Source organism: Cavia porcellus, unplaced genomic scaffold (genome assembly GCF_034190915.1).
Source record: "Cavia porcellus strain 051 isolate PalLab524CR breed Dunkin Hartley unplaced genomic scaffold, mCavPor4.1 scaffold_29, whole genome shotgun sequence".
NCBI lineage: Eukaryota > Metazoa > Chordata > Mammalia > Rodentia > Caviidae > Cavia > Cavia porcellus.
The window spans coordinates 13,325,856-13,344,994 of NW_026947512.1; the positions used below are offsets into that span (position 1 = coordinate 13,325,856).

The 19,139-nt window shown below is 37.4% G+C and overlaps 1 protein-coding gene across 6 annotated transcripts in view; it reads right to left on the reverse strand.

Moving 5' to 3' along the window:
* The window catches only part of Dnm3 (dynamin 3), a 548,406-nt gene that overhangs the window by 344,007 nt on the left and 185,260 nt on the right, over positions 1-19,139 (reverse strand). For all 6 annotated transcript variants that reach the window (XM_063239982.1, XM_063239981.1, XM_063239980.1 and 3 more), the window contains exons 5-10: positions 14,768-14,866; positions 14,031-14,191; positions 9,651-9,793; positions 6,947-7,082; positions 4,638-4,705; positions 813-951 (exon numbers count right to left, since the gene is read on the reverse strand). In XM_063239982.1, the coding sequence (XP_063096052.1) occupies positions 813-951; positions 4,638-4,705; positions 6,947-7,082; positions 9,651-9,793; positions 14,031-14,191; positions 14,768-14,866 (746 nt within the window). The remainder of the gene's footprint in view (positions 1-812; positions 952-4,637; positions 4,706-6,946; positions 7,083-9,650; positions 9,794-14,030; positions 14,192-14,767; positions 14,867-19,139) is intronic.

A 19,139-nucleotide genomic window follows, 5' to 3' on the forward strand; every position in this document is an offset into this window, starting at 1 on the left:
TAGGTCTACTCTATCCTAACACATCATAAATTTCTTCCATTTCCAGTACAAGGCATTCTTTTCCTGTTCTTAGGAATTCAGCACAAATTTTCTCAGTAAGCAGTCTCCCTAACTGGGAAGTCTCTCTCACTGGTGTACAGCACAGATTAAATAGAGAGTCAGACTTATGATCTGCCCAGCATCTCCTGAGTGCTTACTATGGTTCATTAATCTGTCCAATAACTGTACATTGTGGGCATCACCTTGCTTGTGATCACTGAGGTGGTGTTACCATCCTAAACCTCCAGTATGACTCAGTGTGATGCCTAGGGTCACACACGAAGTGTAAGATTTGAGTTTATGTAACTGGGCCTCAGGATCCAGGGCCTTACCCTCCATACTGTACTGCCTCTTCTCAGAATATTCAGGCTCAGGTGAAATCACTTACAACTTGGAATAATTTCCTTATTGATGTGCACTGTAGTGAAGATTCCCTTTACCTACCAATTACCCTCATCAATATATAGAGAAAACATTATAAGAAAACATTAGCTTGAGGCATTCATCTAATTGTTCCAAAGTGATGTTTATCTATTTCAGGCCACAAAAAACTACCTGACCAAACTATGCTCAACAATTAGAAAGAGATGACAAAGGGCAATACATCTGCTCATCAGAAAAGCAATTCCCATTCAATACATGTCATGATCTTTCTTGAACAAACAACACCTACAACAAGAGTAAGAGATTAGAGAACAAGACTCATGAAAGAGGGTAGAAAAAGTGGAAAACACCAAGTAGTCACTTGCTAAGAAATGAAATAATCTACTTACTTTTTTGGTACATTTCTTGACAGTGTTGATTAATTCTTGCATAACCAAATCTACACTCTTCAAGGAAGGCCCTTTCAGTTTCACAATCTGTTTCTTGACTATTGCTTCAAATGCCATGTCCGGTGTAAACAATCCTGTCCTGAATGTGAGAGAGAAAGCAGCTTATTACATCTACAAAACTAAGTAGCATCCAGTAATCTTTAGAAAATGTTTAGATTGGCATGCCATTTAAATTAAGCATATAACATACCAAGGTTTAAAAGCTATGTAGTAATTTGTTCTATGCACAGTACCATTATAGTATATTTTGCTTGTTTGATTGTGGTACTGAGGCTTAAAACCAGGGCCTTCCCACTGAGTTATATCCCAATCTTTTAATTTTGTTTTTCAACTTTAGGACAGGTTCTTACTAAATTGCCCAGGCCAGCCTCAAACTCACGATCCTCCTGTCTCAGTTCCTTGAATAATTGGGATTGAATAACAGGTACCACCAACAAGTCTGGCATAATAATATTTCTTTTTTTTTTTTTTTATCGGTACCGGGGATCGAACTCACGACTGCCTGCTTGCAAGGCAGGTGCTTATGCCGCTGAGCTAAATCCCCAGCCCCTCATAATAATATTTCTAATAGTGCTAAACCATAGTAGGTTTCTCATCTCCATGGGGGGATTAACATGATCTACAAACAATTCCCATGAGCTGGAAATGGAGCTCAGTGACGGAGCACTGGAATAGCATGTGGGAAGCCCTGGGTTCCATCCCCAGCACCACAAAGCATAAACCAATCATAAATAAAGACAAAAAAATCCCCAATATATTTTAATTACCTATCATGTGAGTTGTAACTAGTACTTAACTGTCATTTGTCTCATCTCACAGCTTCAGAGCAACAAAAAGGAATGTAGCCAGTGCTCCGTGTCAGCAGCTTCCCTGTCTGTAGATTCAACCAACCACTGACTGAAAATATTCAGAGGAAAAATGCATCTGTCCTGAACATGTACAGATGCTTTCTTGTCATTGCTTTCTAAACAATATAGTATAACAGGCATTTACATAGCACTTCCATGAAATACTTTTAATATTACAAGATGACTATGAATTAAATTATGAATATATAAAAATAATACATGATAGTCAAAATCACACATATTTTCCTTTTAACTGGAGTTAATTCAAATTGGTGTCATAACAATGCTTTTATGATACTGAGCAAGAAATCTGGAAAGCAGATATGTTAAATGTGGGATGTGTGCTTCACGAAAAGTGGAAAAGTATTACTCTAAAGCACACAGAAGGTCAAAAGGGAAAATCTAAAGAAGAGGACCTCTACTTCACACACTGAATTCACTCTCTTCCTGGTATTGGCCATGTCCAAGGACTTCTAGATTCAAAGATTTGCCACTTGATCTTTCCTGATCCTAAACTCTCTCTCCTCTCCTCACTCCTTTTTTTTCTCTTCCTTCAACTACTCAATTCATGGGACTTCTTTTGGGAAATTTCTTTAACACTTCCCTTCACCAATTTCACTCAGTATCCCTTCTTGTCACTTACTGAGCATCCTGGACTGCTCTGTTTTTGGTTAAAGCATTCATATTATAATTGTGATTTCTCCACTTTGGGTCTAGGGTAACATTCACAATGTCTCCCCTTAAGGATACAACTGCAAGTGTGTTTAGGGGTGTTAAATAGCTGACCATATTAATGTTTTTGGTTGGATCATTGAACACAACTGTTTGCAGTCTCTCTGTTTGAATGTCCACTTTGTATGCTTTGATACTGTGACTTGAGCAACTGTCTCTAAGATGATAATGTGTAATCTATTAACTGGTGATTTCTTACTGGTTTTTTTTTTTGGTTTTTTGGTTTTTTTTTTTTTTTTTTTTTTTTGTAGTTCTGTATTACTTGTACCCTTATACCGCTTTGTTTTGTTTTGTTTTTTTCTCTTTTTCCTTTTAATTAAATTTAAAAAAATGTCTCCCCTTGTTGGACCTTAATGACCTAAAGGATTGTCCCACTAATATATCTCATATTCAGGGCATTGCACACTTCTTATCATCTCACAGATAAATTAATCTTGGAATGCTAACAACAGCCAAAGTCTTCTGTTGGAATGCATACAAATTAGAAATCCACAATTCTGAATTATGAGGCAATTATCTTCAGCAAAATGTTTATCTGTTATGGAGTTTTACAGTCAAAGTAAAAGAATTATATTTGGTTGAGCACAAGTATTTAGTGATTCCCCCTGAAAAAGAGTGACATGGTTCCACTGTGTTTATCAAATAAAGCTATGCATATATTAGATCCACCCAGATAAAGAGCCAAGATAGCATCTATAACAAGTGTACTTCAGATCTGATAAAGAGGAAACAGAGTAAGAAACTTAGAAATTCTGTTGATAGACAAAATTATCAGATTTGATTTTAGATCTTTTCCCCTTTTCATTTTGTAAACTCCTACTTCCTCATACTATTTGAGGCTTGGGAGCAAACTGTCCAAATTTGTCTATGACTGAAAATTTTATTATAATTCCTTTGGAAAATTGCCTGTCCCATGCACCCTCAGTGTCACTCTTTGCCCTCTCAGAGTCTGTTCCCAACATGGTCTCAACTTGGCCCTGCAGCAGAAGCTGAGCTACTCCTGACCACAGGCACACACCTTTCATGAGAAGAAGTTAATCAACTAGGTTGTCCTACCTTGAATTCTGTACACTTCTAATTAGCATATGCTCCCTGAATTATGTTTAGCCACCTATACAAGAACTCTAGAAATGTTTTGTAAAACAATTATGATAGTTCTTTAAAGAAAGTACTCTGGACTGACTTACGTATTAGGCCTAAAATTCACGTACTGAAATTCTACCCATGATGGTTAAAAGCTGAGAGAAAATTAGGTCATAAGGGTGGAGACCTCCAGGGTGGGATCTGTACCTTTTTGAGAGGTAGAGAACTAACTACTCTCTGTCTGCCCTATGAGGATACAGCGAGAAGCTAAGCAGTCTACAAACTGGACGGACTCTCACCAGAACCCAATCATGCTGGCAACCTGATGCTGGTCTTCCAGCTTCCAGAAGTAGGAGGCATAAACTTTTGTTTATAAGTCAGCCATACTATGGTAACTTGTTATAGCAGCCTGAGAAGACTAAGCTAGAAAAAAACTTAGAATAATCTCACGCTAAACCACAGGAAACTGAGGCATGCATTTGCCCCAGACCACCCTCCTAACTCATGCCTCCTTCTCTTCTACCCACATTCCTCTTCCCAAACAAAATGCGGAACCCCAGCTCCTCAGGTCCTGCTACACTTTCCCACCTCTGTGTCTAAGCTCACTTTTCTTGCATCCTCCAAGCTCAACAACTTTATCCCCTCTTCTTACAGCTTATTGTGTCTTCACCCACTCAGACACGTGCACACACACATAAACACAGCACATGTCAGCTTGTTGAACGCATTCTCTAAAAAGGCAAGGTGGATTTGAAAGCAACCTTCATGACTCTTTCCCAGTCTTGCTCCACAACTCCAGTCAAAATTAATTTGTTCCTTCTCTGTGTTAATAATGATTATTTATGAGCATGTCAGCCCTCTCTCATTAAATTATAAAGCTTTAGAGAACAGGGTCTTGCCTATCTTTGAATCTCTTAATGTGTAGAGTACAGACTGTGAGTACAGAAAGCATTTTGAAATTACCACTAAGCCAAAACTAAGATTTCCCATATCTGACTCCCACCTCTTTCTTTATTCTTTATTAAAAAGGTGACTTTACTAGCCATTTATTCATTTTCCTGTGATATCTTGAACTGAAGACAGGAAAATGTGAAGCACTTGCCTGATACCATGTATGTTTTTGATTGCATAGCTTATTTCTCTTCGCAATTCTTTCTCATTGAACTCCATCTGCAAATGCAAAATGAGCCATGGTTATGACACTTAATTCCTTTGAATAGTAATATTGTTGAATATTACAGAATGAGGGTAACTTGACTCAGTTATTAATAAATGGATACTCATGCCTCTCCTCAGCAAAACCCAGATGGTCAAAACATCTGTTTATATGAAGTTCAAGGCAACATCGAACACTAGGGATTTCTGGGAACGTTAGAGCAACAGATTTTAACTCTAATATATGGAAGAAGTGCTGTGCATAAACAATTCCTTCGGGACAGAAATCTAGCCATTCATTTGAGACATGGAATTCTTTATTTCTTTGCTGAATATAGTAAATTTGAGGTGAATGTATTAATGTTGGTATCACCTGATGAGCAATAGCCAGCTGGCCTGAGAGTAATAGGGGCTGTCTTTGTTCCCTGGCCATTTTAACCACCTGAATTCAAGGCCTCTCTATAGAAGGAAATTAATAATATTTCATCAAGACAATACAGGATAGATTACTGTATAAATGTTTCCCAGACGTCCTAGGTGCCATAAATCTACTTGGTAGTACGATCAAAGCACCATGGAGCATCATCCCGAAAGGGACATCCAAAGAATGGGAGCTCCAATCTGACTCGGATCCAGCCTCTCCTGCCTTCTGTCTCTCCCTTTCCTTCCTAAAGCTTGATCCTCTAAACAGTGACTTATCGCAGGTCTCTACCCACACCTTGTGGCTTCACAGTTCAGTCTTAATCACCCCTCCTTTGCTCTCAGAGTCACCCTCAGGCCTCCCCCACCTCTTAGCGCTTCTCCAGCCACCATCTTTCCGAACTCAGCTTAGCATCCTGGCTCCCTGGAGCACTTGGCCTGGGATTCATGTTTGTGGGCTGTGTTTCCATAGCACCCTGTGCTGAAATTTATCACTTTACTTAGCACATTTTAATAAAACTATCTATTTACCCATCTGCTTCCCACACCATGACATAAACACCCACCTCTTTGCCTGTGAGGCACATAGGACAGTCTCTAATACTGCTTAACAGCCTTACTGGGCATTTCAAAATTAGCAAACCCCAGAAAGAACTCTTGATTCACAACTCCACACCAACCCAGCTTTTCCTCAGTTTCCCTCATCTGATGAGTACCACCACACAGCTGTGAAAATCAGAACCTTGGGAGTCATCTAGAAGCTTCTCTGTTTTCCAGCCCCTGTATCTATCTAATGCCTATCAATCTTACCTCTACAATCCCATTTCCTTCATCTACTTCTATTCTCTCTCATGAGGATATTTTTGTTTACTAGGAAGCTAATGAAATTTACATTTCAAAGTTTCTCCCTTGCAAAAGACCTCTTCCAAGACCCTGTGCCTAATTGTGTGTATAGCTTTATATTCTTTATCTTTAAAGGATCTTCCAAGATTGTAGAAGTTTCAGGCCTTGCATAAAGTGGTTCCAGTTCTGGTCTGGCCTTACTGTTTTCTTTGCCTTCCCAGTATCTTGCCCCTTTACAATCTAGCAGGCACAGTATTTAAGATCATCAATCACCTGGGTCACATCCCTGCTTAAACCTTTCTGCAACAGCTCATTGTTAAACGTAAACACCTCACTCTAAGCCAGATTCCTTGTGATCTGGACACCGTCCTCTCTCTCTGAATTCACTGTCCTCTTCATCACTCTGCATCAGCCACATCCATGTTCACTGTTTATACTCACTGCTGTGTTAGGGCTTCACCTAAGGATGCTCCTCCTTTGAATAACTCTCTTCCCCCGGACCATCACATGGCTGCCCATTTCATGCTGTTCTGTCATGATTTCAGGGTCCCCTGCTCAGGCAGCATTTGCTGAATGTCCCATTAAAAGTGGCTCTCACCTCCTATTATATTTGTGATACTTTTTCTCATATTGTCCATTTATTAATTTTCAATCTTTCCCCGCTATACAAATTAAAACTCTATTTTGATCATTGGCATCCAGAACTTTGGCACATGGTAGGTGCTCAAAAAATTTTATTAATTAATTAGACAACCATAAACGTTATAGAAAACTTAGTATTAATTTAAATGATTTGAAATGTTGTTAAATGTCATTAAATAAAAACAGAAAAGAAAATACTTCTCTCCTGAATTTCATTACCCAAGTTTAAAGGTTTTTGTTCAAAGAGCTATCTAATCCCACACCACTCACATAATACGATATCCAGGGATTTTTAAAACAGAATATGAAAAGGAATAGAATGAAAGAGGAAAAATGACATTCGGTACAGACCTTCACTATTTCAAAAGGAAAGCGTTCGTGGAAAATGCGATTGATTTTAGCACCACCTGAGAGCTCCAAAGTGTCTACTTGATCTCCTGACCCTTCAATTCTCTTCTCAAAGTCCACAGCAAATTGCTGAACCATCCTACAATGTGAAAGAGAAATAACTTCAAATTAAAGTTGCATAGCTTTGCATTCCTTCTTTTATTTTTCTATGATTATTCCTTGAAATCCTTTTCTAGTGTTCTTAGTGGCACCTACTGGTAGAGCGAACACTATACCTTGTTCAGCTCCTTAAGTTTTATTATGTGAAATGCCCAGTTAAGACTTTAGACATATAACTAGTGTAAATATTTTAAATATCTTTGTCTTTGAATTTTGAGCTAGGCTTGGTGATGCCCACCTGTAGTCTCAGCACTCAAAAAGGTGAGGCAGGAGGATTGCCATGAGTTTGAGGCCAGCCTGGGTTACCTAGAGAGTTCAAGACCAGCCTGAACTACATAGAGACCCTGCATGCTCCAAAAATGAATTCTGACCATTTGGCTGCAACTACGAAATGATATTTAAAGAATACCTGAATTAAAAATTAAAGTTATGTAATCAAATTTAAGTAGGTTAGTCACACCCATTTCCACTCCTGAAATGTCACACTACTCAGTGTTCCACCTGCCTCAGTTGTACCCTTTGACTTCAGGAGCTGCTGTTCCTCCCTCAGTACTTCAGACTCTGTCTCTCTTCCTTGTCCTAAATATTTGCCCTGCATGATCTCAACGGTGGTCACAGCTTTAAGAGTTATCAAGAAGCCACAGTTTTCTAGCTCTTTAATTTTTGAGAGTGATTGGCCCATGTGCCCAGCTGTCTACTGGAGTTTTATTTTCTCTTAGCTGCCTTGAGCTCAGCATACCTGAAACATGAACTGATTAACTTCTCTCACTCCCCAGATAGCTAATTCTTCTGTATTCCCAAATGCCTCCTCATGATGGATGGCATTATCTACCCAAACAGGAATTTGGGGCCTCCCTGCACACCTCATTTTCCCTCATCCCGTATTTTATTCTGTCTCCTTTTCATTCCTCAGACAAGAAACACTTCCTTTTTACCCCCTGCTTCTGCCATGGCTCATCCCTCAGCACCTCCTGTAAACGTCTGAAAACACCAGAATGGTATAATGGAGCTCAGGCATTGAAACAGTGGAAAATTTAGAGGACAGATCTCCAGCTACTCTCTCCCCTCTACTCTGCAAGCCACGTAGCCCACCCCGTGACCTGAGAACCAGCTGCACCAACACTCGCACTGTTCTCTTAATCTCCTTCCACCTGACAATTCCCCCTGATACTTCTGGTCTCAAACACCAATTTCTTGGTCAGTTCACGCCATTCTTCTCACATCACTACTTCCTTATATGGGCTCCTAACACTTCATATTTACGAGAAATGGTACTCACCAGATGCTGAAATAACTAATTGCTCATTTATCTGCATTCCCAGAACCTACTCTGACTTTTGAAAGCAAAAAATTTATGTACTGTTGAATCTTTGGAAGATATCCCAGGACCAGACTATGGGTAGTGTATATGAGACTGGGAGAAGAAAAGAGGCGGAAGAAGGGGGTCCGGGGGGGAAGAAATAGAACAGAAAAGATAGGGCCATAGGAATGAGCTGAATCAGCTCGTTTCAAGTCAACGATCTAACTGTGAAAAATTCTGTAATCTGAGTCCCATGAAGTCACAGAGGCAAAGCTGTCTTTATATTCCAGTTTCAGTGGATGTTAAGATAATGGCCGAGGGCCTAAAGAGAAATACCTTTCCTTTCTCTGTAACTCAAAGAGTTTTTATAAGAGCTGGACTCTCATAAGGGAACTGCGGAAGTGTTACATCTACGACAAATTCTTATCTTAGTATGATCCTATAATTTTTGAATGAAGAAATATAAGTTGATTCATGTAAGATGTTATATAAAAGGATTATGGAACCATAAGAGGTATCAAATGTTATCTTTAAAGAGACACCTCAGGCAGGAGTCCATCAGTTCAGAGGGACCTGATGGAAAGGGCAGCACAGGGGTAAGGGGACAGATGATCCCAAAAGTGGTCCAGGGTGAGAACAAATGGATAAGACACAAGATTCTGGTAACTCTCTAATGACTCTACCACCCCAACAGAACCCAAAGATAAGACAGGACGTGCAGGAGTAAAAGATGCTTGGAGGTTTTCACATCTACACTTTCAAAGAGCTACATTAAAATCATTACCAAAAAGGAAAATGAAAAACAAATGTGGACTTACTGTCTGAGCTGCCACTGAAAAAGTGCACAGGGATAAATCACATGAAATAATGGAAATATAAAGATAATAAGGACCAGGAATATCTACAAAAGCAATGATAACATTCAGGTGAAGTTTTCATCTGTATTTACTCACTTCTAAAATTAAGGACACAAAGAACCTTGCTGATCCTATGAGTTTTATTCACTGACTAAATCCAACTTAATTCAATTAAATTTGGCATGGAACTAATAGGTTAAGTTTACAACATCAGAGCAAAAAAACATTCTGTAAGACCATATAAGAATTATAAGATTCCTGTACAGCACAGAGAACTCCCCATTTCCTTGTTGCTTTTATCAAGCTAGGAAACAACCTGACAAACAGGCTAACACAAAAGCAAGCTGGAGGAACCAGTTTGAAGTGAATAGAGGAAGAGAAAGGAACCTACTGCAAGAGGGCTTTGGTCTTCCTAGTGGGGTCTTCTGGCTTGAAGTTTTTGTAGGCTTCCACTTCGTGTTCTATGGACAACAACTGCCCCTGCAGTTTGTTCCTGAAGTTGGGCAGGGTGTCTCGAATATGGTTGGTGAGTTGCTAAATGAAACAAAACAAAATGGAACAGCAGATTAAAGATTAAGTGGAGACAAAGATCAGCCTCACTGTTTTCCTAATCAATTACAATCCTAGAGATACAGACAGAGACAGAGATGTTAAGAAGGTTAGGTAAATAATAAGAAGCACCATCTTTCTTCATTGCGCTTTAGAGCTGCTCAAAATTCTCTCAATTAGATAACCCACCTGAGTTATCATTTTATGTCCTAGAAGACACTGTTAAAATGCAGTTCTTACCACCATGAAACTGCCCAATAACACTGTAGCATGGATTGGTTTATCAGATCACCTACCATGCAGAAAGCAGCCTTAAAGTAGAATGTGGTAGGAATGAAGGAAACCAAGAATTCTAGGTGTCTGATGTTTTTGAGGACAAATGAATTTCCCCATTTCTGGAGCTCAGGGCGTCAAAAACACCACAGGCACCCACTCTCTGCTAATTTTCTCTGCCTCCTGCAACCCAGCCAGGTGCTTCCTCTTTGCTCCATGTCTAGGCATTAGTCCATCTCTGGCTAGTCGCTGGCTTCTGCCTTCAAGGGCATCAACCTAAAACTTGCATGACCAAGAAAGGGAAGCTTTCACTGCTACTGACATCTCTACCTGGCCTGGAAATGCTTGGCACTTCCTCTGAGATCAGCAGGCGTCCTGAGCTCAGCACAGTGAAAACTTTCTAAGAAACTGCCTAACAGTGCCTGATTCATTAAGAACAAAGCTGTGTATGAGCCCAGATTGCTCAGCTCTCTGTCATATGCTTTCTCTGCAGTGCATCTGAAGAAAAATCTGAATGAAAAGAAAAAGGTTGATTTTCCTAAACTGCTTGAATATAAACTGAGAATGAAGAGAAAAAGATAACATAAAATACAATAGATATACAAAGAAAAGAAAAATAATTTGAAAGAATATATGCAGACTGACAAAAGGAATTATTTTAAATTATCTTTATGTGTATCTCCCATAAGGATAAGTTACCTGAATAAATCTATTCAATAAATTTATAGCTACTTAATTATCAATAGTTCTTGGCTACAGGATTCCCCCTGCCTATAGATGTGAACTGTTGTGTTAATACCCCAGCATGTGTTGTTCTTGTAGCTGTCAGAGCAGAAAACAATAGAATGGAGCAGATTACGTTGCTATTGGCAATGTCACAAGAGGTAAGGACTCAAATCTAAAAGTAACAGCAAGTCTGAAAACTCAGCAAACTGCCATATGAGCTGGTGTACAAATACTTGGTTCCCATTTTTTGCTTCTCATATACCTCAACAGTGGAGAAATTGTGGCCCCTTTTGGCTTTGTAAAATACTTCTTTCCTTGGTTTTCATAACCACAGCTCCTCTAATTTTTCTCCCAATCATTCTGGACACAACCATGTCCCTCTCCTTTGATAGTTCATTATCCTCATCACACTGGTAATATTGAGATTTCTCAAACGTGATATTAGGCTTCTTAGTTTGTACCCTGTTGTGTCTTAAGATAATCTCATTGTATCCAAGCTCACTGAGCATCTAAACCCTGTGACCATGAAAACATTATCTCCAAACAGGACTTCTTATTTCTCCTGAGGGCTTACATATTGGACCACTTTCATGACTCCTCCTCTCAGATGTGTTGATGACATCTTGGCCACAACACGTCCCAAGTCAAATAAATAATTGTTACAGTTAGGTTCTGGAACCCACATTTTGGATGAAGGCTTGGTTCCCAGTCTGTGTTCCTTCAGGAAAGTAGTGGAACACTAAGGGGTAGAGCCTAAAGGAAGAAAACAAGATCGTCTGGGGCATAATTTTAATAGCAATACTGGGACTCTGACCCATTTTCTCTGTCTTTACTTCCTGACCACCATGAAGTGAGCCAACTTTATACCATCAGCTCCCATCATGATGTGATATGCTGCCACAGGCTCAAAGCAACAAGATAAAAGAATCAAGTCAAGGTGGTGAGTGACCATGAAGGGGGTATTAGGATCCTGGGTGCTTCTCTAGTGTGAGCTCCCAGCCTGATGACCTGTACGGCTATAGGCAACAGGCCCAAGAAACCATACTGACTCCAAGAGCCAAAATAAATTTCTCTCCTTTATAAGTAATTTGTTTTAGGTATTTTGTCACAGAGTAAAAATATTTCAAGTTTATTGCCACAATGACACTGATCTTCCCCTCAGGGATCTGCATCTACTCCATAACAATTTGGAAATGTGAGATTCCCCACTCCATCATCTACCAGTTCTAATCCACCACCAAGTTTTCAATTGTCCTAAATATTTCTCAAATGTATTGATTTTTTTTATCTCTACTAGTAGTACCCAAGATGAAGGCATCATAATTTTTTATTTTTACTCTTAATTGATTTTCCTAGTTTTACTCCTAACAGATCTACAATTAATCTTCCTATGCATTATACCATACTCTTTCTTAACCCACAGATCTGATCATATCATCCAGTCCCATTCCCAGATCTCTTAAATGACTCTCTGCCACTAATCGTTAACTTGGCCTACAAACCATACAGGCTCCACCCTTGGTCTACATCTCCATCTTCACCTCTTACAATTCATCCCCTCTTCCTCTGCCTTCCAAGTATAATGACATTTCATTCATTTCCTCCAAAATTTCATGCCTTCTTCTAGTTTTTTCCATGGAAAATGTCCTTTAGTTTAGAGGTATTGGTACACATTGAATCAGCAAAAAAAAAAAAAAAAAAAAAAAAAAAAAAAAGTTTTTCCTTATTTCAAACATAGTATGAAGACTTTAGACAAAATAGTGGTTATCCAGGAAAGGATGGATCTTCCACACAAAATTCATTCAGTCTTCAGTCAACCACAACCCAAGTATGTCATAACTTGGTGATCACCTATAATAATAGTTAATCACCTCCTTCTTTCTAATCATATTAGTGACTTTTTAGGTTATTTATATTTTTGCTAGATTAGTCTAGGTGTTCAAGCAAAACTCTAAAGAGTGTTTTATCAGTTCTGACTATTTATTTGTAGACTATTACAGTTCTTGGATGGCAAACTGGTTCTAAATCCCTAAAATATTTCATATTTTTAAAATGACACAACCAAGTGTCGTCTCATAGTTTGCAAATACTCTTTATCCTTAACATAAAGGAACTCTTCTACATTGTTGGTGGCAATGTAAACTAGTACAAGCACTATAGAACTCAGAGGGAGAGTTCTCAAACCTAAAAATAGAAATTCCATTTGACCCAGATATTCCTCTCCTGGGTATCTTCTTGAAAGAGTTAAAGCCTTCATAGTACAGTAATATATCAATGTCCTTAATTTAAAAGAACAAACTTTATGGTAGCCTCTATTGTACCACCCCAAATAGAAATATACCACTGCTTTTTAGTTTCTAAAGTATCTCTAATTTTTCCCTAAATGGTTCAAATGCAGTATCATTTGCTGGGACAGCCTCTGCTGATACTTTCAAAGTGCTTCGTCAGAAAGTTTAATAACTACCTGATCTATTGACTACCTTAAAAAATAGGAGTTAGAACACAATTCATGATTTGTGAGGAAACTGCCTCACCACACAAAGGCAACTGTAATCAAAGCTCAGGAAAAGGGCCCTGCACTTAATAACGGTGACACCTATCATGACACTTAACTCCAACAGGGGCACAAATATGTGTCACCAAGTAAGTGTGTTGACGTTTTGTGGGAAAATTATGTAGGCATAAGAAGGGGAGTAGGCAGAGGGCCAGTTCCAATTCTATTTATTTTAGGGAAATGTGTTATCTTTGATTAGTGAAAATCCATGGATACTTTATCAGGATTTGTTGTTTTGAAGAGTATAAATTAAGAAATAAATCAATTATAAGCACAAAACAGTCTAACCTTCCAATTACAGCTTCATATTTCAAAAACAGATGCCAAGATATCAAGTTTTCAGAGCTATATACATTTAACTTTCAAAGATAACTACACATGAGTGAGTACATATTTGTATGTATATTCCTGTTCACTGAACCTACCCGATGGTATGTTTCTGCTTTGAGCACTGTCCTGAAAATTATTAAGATGAATTCAATTCACCAAGAAGGGAAATTGTATGAATTTTCAAGTACTCATGTTCATCTAAAAACTTTCTATCATTCCAGCTGAATATAAATTTAAATGTATGTAAATTTTGGAAATATAAATTTAAAAATAAGAAATATGAATTGCAGTAGTCAATAGATTTCATAACGTTCTTGTTTCTTGAAACAACATTTTTACCTGATTGAGGACCTTCTGAAGGTGTGGGGTGCCCATACGATCAGCAATATGTCTGTAAGCAGGATGGGAAAGGAAAAATTTCCTCTCTGCCAGCATGGCCGCTTTAATGTCCTTCTTCCCATCTATGTCCTTCTGGCTTCTGTTCACTACCCCTACATAACCTGAAACAAAACAAAGGGCTTTACATACCTGCAGTCACTTTTTCTAGGGAGGCTTCAAGGTTCTTCAAGAGACCAAGTAAAAAGGTAAAATTAGTTTTAAAGCAAGAAGAGTGGATCATTTCATAAAATGCTGAAACGGCAGCATTTCAAAACAGATGCTGACTCGGCTAACGATAATTTTTAGAATTAACAAAATAATACTGCTCTCTTTGAAAAGCTTTATGCATTTTAAGAATGTATGTCTCTTACCAGTTGTGTCATATACTCGGCAAATAATTATCACATGTAAAACAGTATGGCATTTATGTAGTGTACAATGAATATTTATAACCTCCCTTCAAACCCTTTCCTTTTCCTGTCATTTTTTTAAAAAATTCCTGTTATTTTAAGAATAGTTCTGCTTTTAGATCATTGTAACACACCATTTGGGAATATCGTGCCACTTCATTAGAAGTATAGCTAATAAATTCATTCTTCACAACAGAGGATGCATAAAAAGCAAGCATCTCAGTAGTTTCCCAGGTGTTCCTCTGTCACATTATCAAAGAAAATCCTGTAGAGAGTACAGTACGTTACCCCTGCGAAGAGGCAGCAGCTTATTCTCTAGAACATCCCTGGCATCTGTTCCTTCATCCATAAGATCCAATTTGGTGATCACTCCAATGGTCCTTAGACCTGCATCATAAACAAACATAGCATTACAATATTTGCAGAAAACTAACAAATTTTAGCAAATATACATTTCAGTGCTGAATGTAAAGCTCCTATTTTCCTGTTCTTCTTTGTCTTACTTTTCTTCTTATCCACTGTCCCCCAGGTCTGGGGGATTTCTATAATGTAAAGAAGAGAGTTGCAAAATCACCCACCCATAAAATAACTTCCTATCCAAGAAAGAAAAACAAATGTCTATGAAAATACTTCTGAAAACCATCACGTATTGCTTTACCATAAATGTATGTGTTCAAAAGTGTGCCATTTATAGATCTCATCACAATGCAAACATCATACTGTGCACTTCTGTAAAGCTAAATGGCATGGATCAGCCTCTCAAAGTCGCCTCTTGATGGGAGAGACTCAGCAAACACAAGATGCATGAGGCTGGTGCCAGAGTAAGACAGCATACTGTTTTACAGTGAATTCTTTTTATAAATAGAAGTAGTACACTCAAAAAAAGTGCTTAATAGTATAGTGTAGCCAGGCACAGTGGCATGCACTTGTAAATCCACTATTTCAAAGGCTGGGGGGCAGGAGGATTACAGTTTAGAATACAACCTGGGCAATTTGGTGAGATTCTGTTTCAAAATTTAAAAATCTCAAATGGGTTGAGTATATAGCTCATTGGTAGAGTCCATGGGTATGACCCTTAACTCTGCAAAAATATTTCATTATTTAACAAACAAACCACTAACAGTCATTTATTATCATTAGTAAGCACTAAATATTGTACATAATTGTAGGTGGTACAATTTTATATCTCTGGCAGTATAGTACATTTGTTTATATCATCACCCCAAAAACACATAACCAATGTATTGCGCTACAGTATTACTATGCTATGGTGTCACAAGCAATAGGAACGTTTTGGTTCCATCACGATCTTACAGAAAGGCTGCCATACATATGCACTATGTCCTGAACTCAAGTTACTATGAAACCTGTAGCTAGTTTATTTTTGAGCCCTATATGAATGGAAACTAACTTTCTTTTTAACTTTCTTCCCAATACTCCACCTAATATAGATGTTTTATTTATATTAGGTTATTAAAAGCAAATAAATAAACAAGTAGCTTGTGCATGAACCAAATAAATAAACAAGTAGCTTGTGCATGAAGCAATTAGAGTGTATCATAAACCATGGATTATTATTGATCCAGTTCTGAGTACTTAAAATGAACAAACAAACAAGTAAATAAATCAGGGCAGTGATGTCATCAAAATAAACCTAAAGGTCTCACAGTATTTTCTGTTTCTTAGAAAATGAAATGTGATTTCATGAAAAGAAGACTGAACCAGGAATTGTCAAACTTGGATTCTACTGTCAAGGCAGCTACTAAGCACTCTGGGTCTCAGTTTCCCTCCTCTGTACAACAAAGATTTAGAGACTGTGAACTCTAAGGTTCCTCCCAAGAAGCAAATGACATTAGAACCCAGACACACAGCATTTTAAATATATGATATTTGTCCTTGGTTTTGTTCATGAAATTGAAAGTATTATCTCAGCAATTGATATTAGTGAATATTTCTTTGGATGGCGAGTTAAATGTGGTTACTTGAATATAGATTATCTTTCGTCTGAAAATACTCCAAAATAATAATGGTTAATATCTATTGAGCCAGCTATGGATTTAAATGTCTTTTATATCTTTAATATTCTAATCCTAAAATACGATACAGCTACAAATTTTGGAAATGAGCAAACAAAGGCACAGTGAGACTAAATTTGCCTAAATCACATCATCATATATTGGTGGTGAGTCCAGGCACTGTAGAACCCAAGCTTATAAGCAATATGCTTCTCACAGTGAAAAAAAAATAATAATCAAACTGAAAATCTTAAAACAAGTGAAACCTCAAAGAAGACTGAAAGAAAGAAAAGGAAATGGAAACCCAGAAAGATGAAGTCGAACATAATAAACTAGAAAAAAGCACAAAAGTGAATTCAAGGAAATCAATAAGAATCCCAGAAGTGAGGTAATTTATATTAAAACATCTCAGAGAGATTCAGATCCTGAATATAATGATGAAGGATGGTAAGAGCTGAGGCTGAAAACAGGATCCTGGGAGGAAAGCAATCAGATTTTCACTGCTAATGTAACAGGACGCTGCTTTTGGTCCATTCTGGTTGAACTGTGTAGGGTCACGTTTTTGGAAAGACTGAGCTAGAGAAACCTCTGAATTCAAAGGCATCAGCTCTTAGGGCATTAGGCATGGAACAGAATTTCAACATAATGGACAGTAAGATTCTTCTCCCCCTCAGTCCAGTTCCTTGTTCGAACACTGAGAAAAAGCTTGCTGGCAGACAGTTAGCTCTCCAATATCCCTCTACCTCTTCCAAGCAAGACACTGTAAGAACTCTGTCTAAGTACAGTCCTCACTCCAAGAGAAAAACATAGATGCTGACATTCAGAGGAACTCAATTTTTGAACATCCAATAAGTTCAGTAGTGATTTTGACCATACAACCACTTATTAATATTTTATCTATAACAACAAAGGATACTGCAGATCTTGTCTGAGACCAAAATAAAGTGAAAATATCAGAAAATAAAGATAATGTAAAATATGAAAGTAGGGGCTGGGGATTAAGCTCAGCAGGATAAGCACCTGCTTGCAAACAGGTGGTCGTGAGTTCGATTCCTAGTACCGATATAAAAAAAAAAGAAAAGAAAGTAAACATTATTACTTTATTAATATCCTTAAAGAAAAAAATCATTGTACTTATGGAACAGAAACAAAATATCACAAAAGATAATTCAGACACCCCTAAAATCCCCAAAATTAAAATACAATAAGGAAAATTATCAGACTGGTTAGAAAATGAAGTTAAGAAACCCTTTCAGAAGCTAAAAGAAAAAGGAGTAATACAAAAGGAAAAACATTTTTAAAAACTAAGAAATGACCATGAGGAGCTGAATAATTGATGTTGCACAGAAAAATAATCAAACAGACACAATTAGAAAGCAGAGAGAGCCTCTGTGAAGAAGCGACCTATAAAGTTAAGGATAAGACTTTGTAAACTGAATGAACTCAGCAAGTGTCCAACACAAAAGGAAGCACACACACTTTATCACTGCAGTTTCAGAACACTAGGAAAAGACAACAGATTCTGAAAAGCTCCTACATAAAATGTTAAAAGTCACATAAAAAGTGTTGGACAACCCTGTATTATCAGAATTTGTAGCAGCAAACTGGAAACCCCCCAAAAATAGAGTAATTTGTTTTCAAAATTCCAAATGAAAGTAATTTCTAAGCTAGAGTTCTACACTATCAATAAATACAATGGTGGATAGATATTTTCAAAATTGCCAAATCTGCAAATATTTTACTTTCCCCTTCTTTTTTTCTTAATCAGCTACTAAAGGATTTATTCCACAGAACAAGGGAGAAAATTAACAAAGAAGTCCAGGAAACAGGGATACAACCAAGAAAAAAGAAAATTTTCAGGATGGTATAAATCCCAGAACAGAGCCATAAAAGTAGCAACAAATATCCACTGGAATGAACACACACACACACACACACACACACAGACACAAACACACACCCACACACATGCAAATTATGGTGATAGGATCCTAATGCATAATATTTTTAAAGGTCTTGAGAGTCAGACTTCTGCAGAAGTGTTGCAAAAGCCTTAATGATAGATAGATAGATAGATAGATAGATAGATAGATAGATAATAGATAGATAGATAGATAGATAGATAGATAGATGATAGATAGATAGATAGATAAAAAGTTTGACAACAGTCAAAGAAAAGGAATCATAACTAAGCACATGACTCAGCAATGAATAACATTTTCAGATTTATAAAAATCCACACAACAAAATATGACTACATCATCACATTAGAATGTGATGGGGGAAGAGAAATGTGCATATGTATGTACATTAGAAAGTCAAAGGAGAATATACAAAGCTCAAAACAAAATAAACATGGAAATACAATGAACAGTATATTACATAGAAACATGGAAGTAAATATCAAAAGGAACAGCTAACAGGATTGCAAGTAGCTAGAAATAAGTGATAAGGAGTTAAGAACGATAAGCAAGGAACTGAATTTTTATTAATAGCCTTTGACATTGATTATACATATATATACATATATACATATATACATATATATAGTGTATAGCCTATATATAGCATATGTAGATACAGCTTTAAGAAAAGTAAAATTTGACTATGAAAGTATTTTCATCACTACCTTATTTACTGAAAAG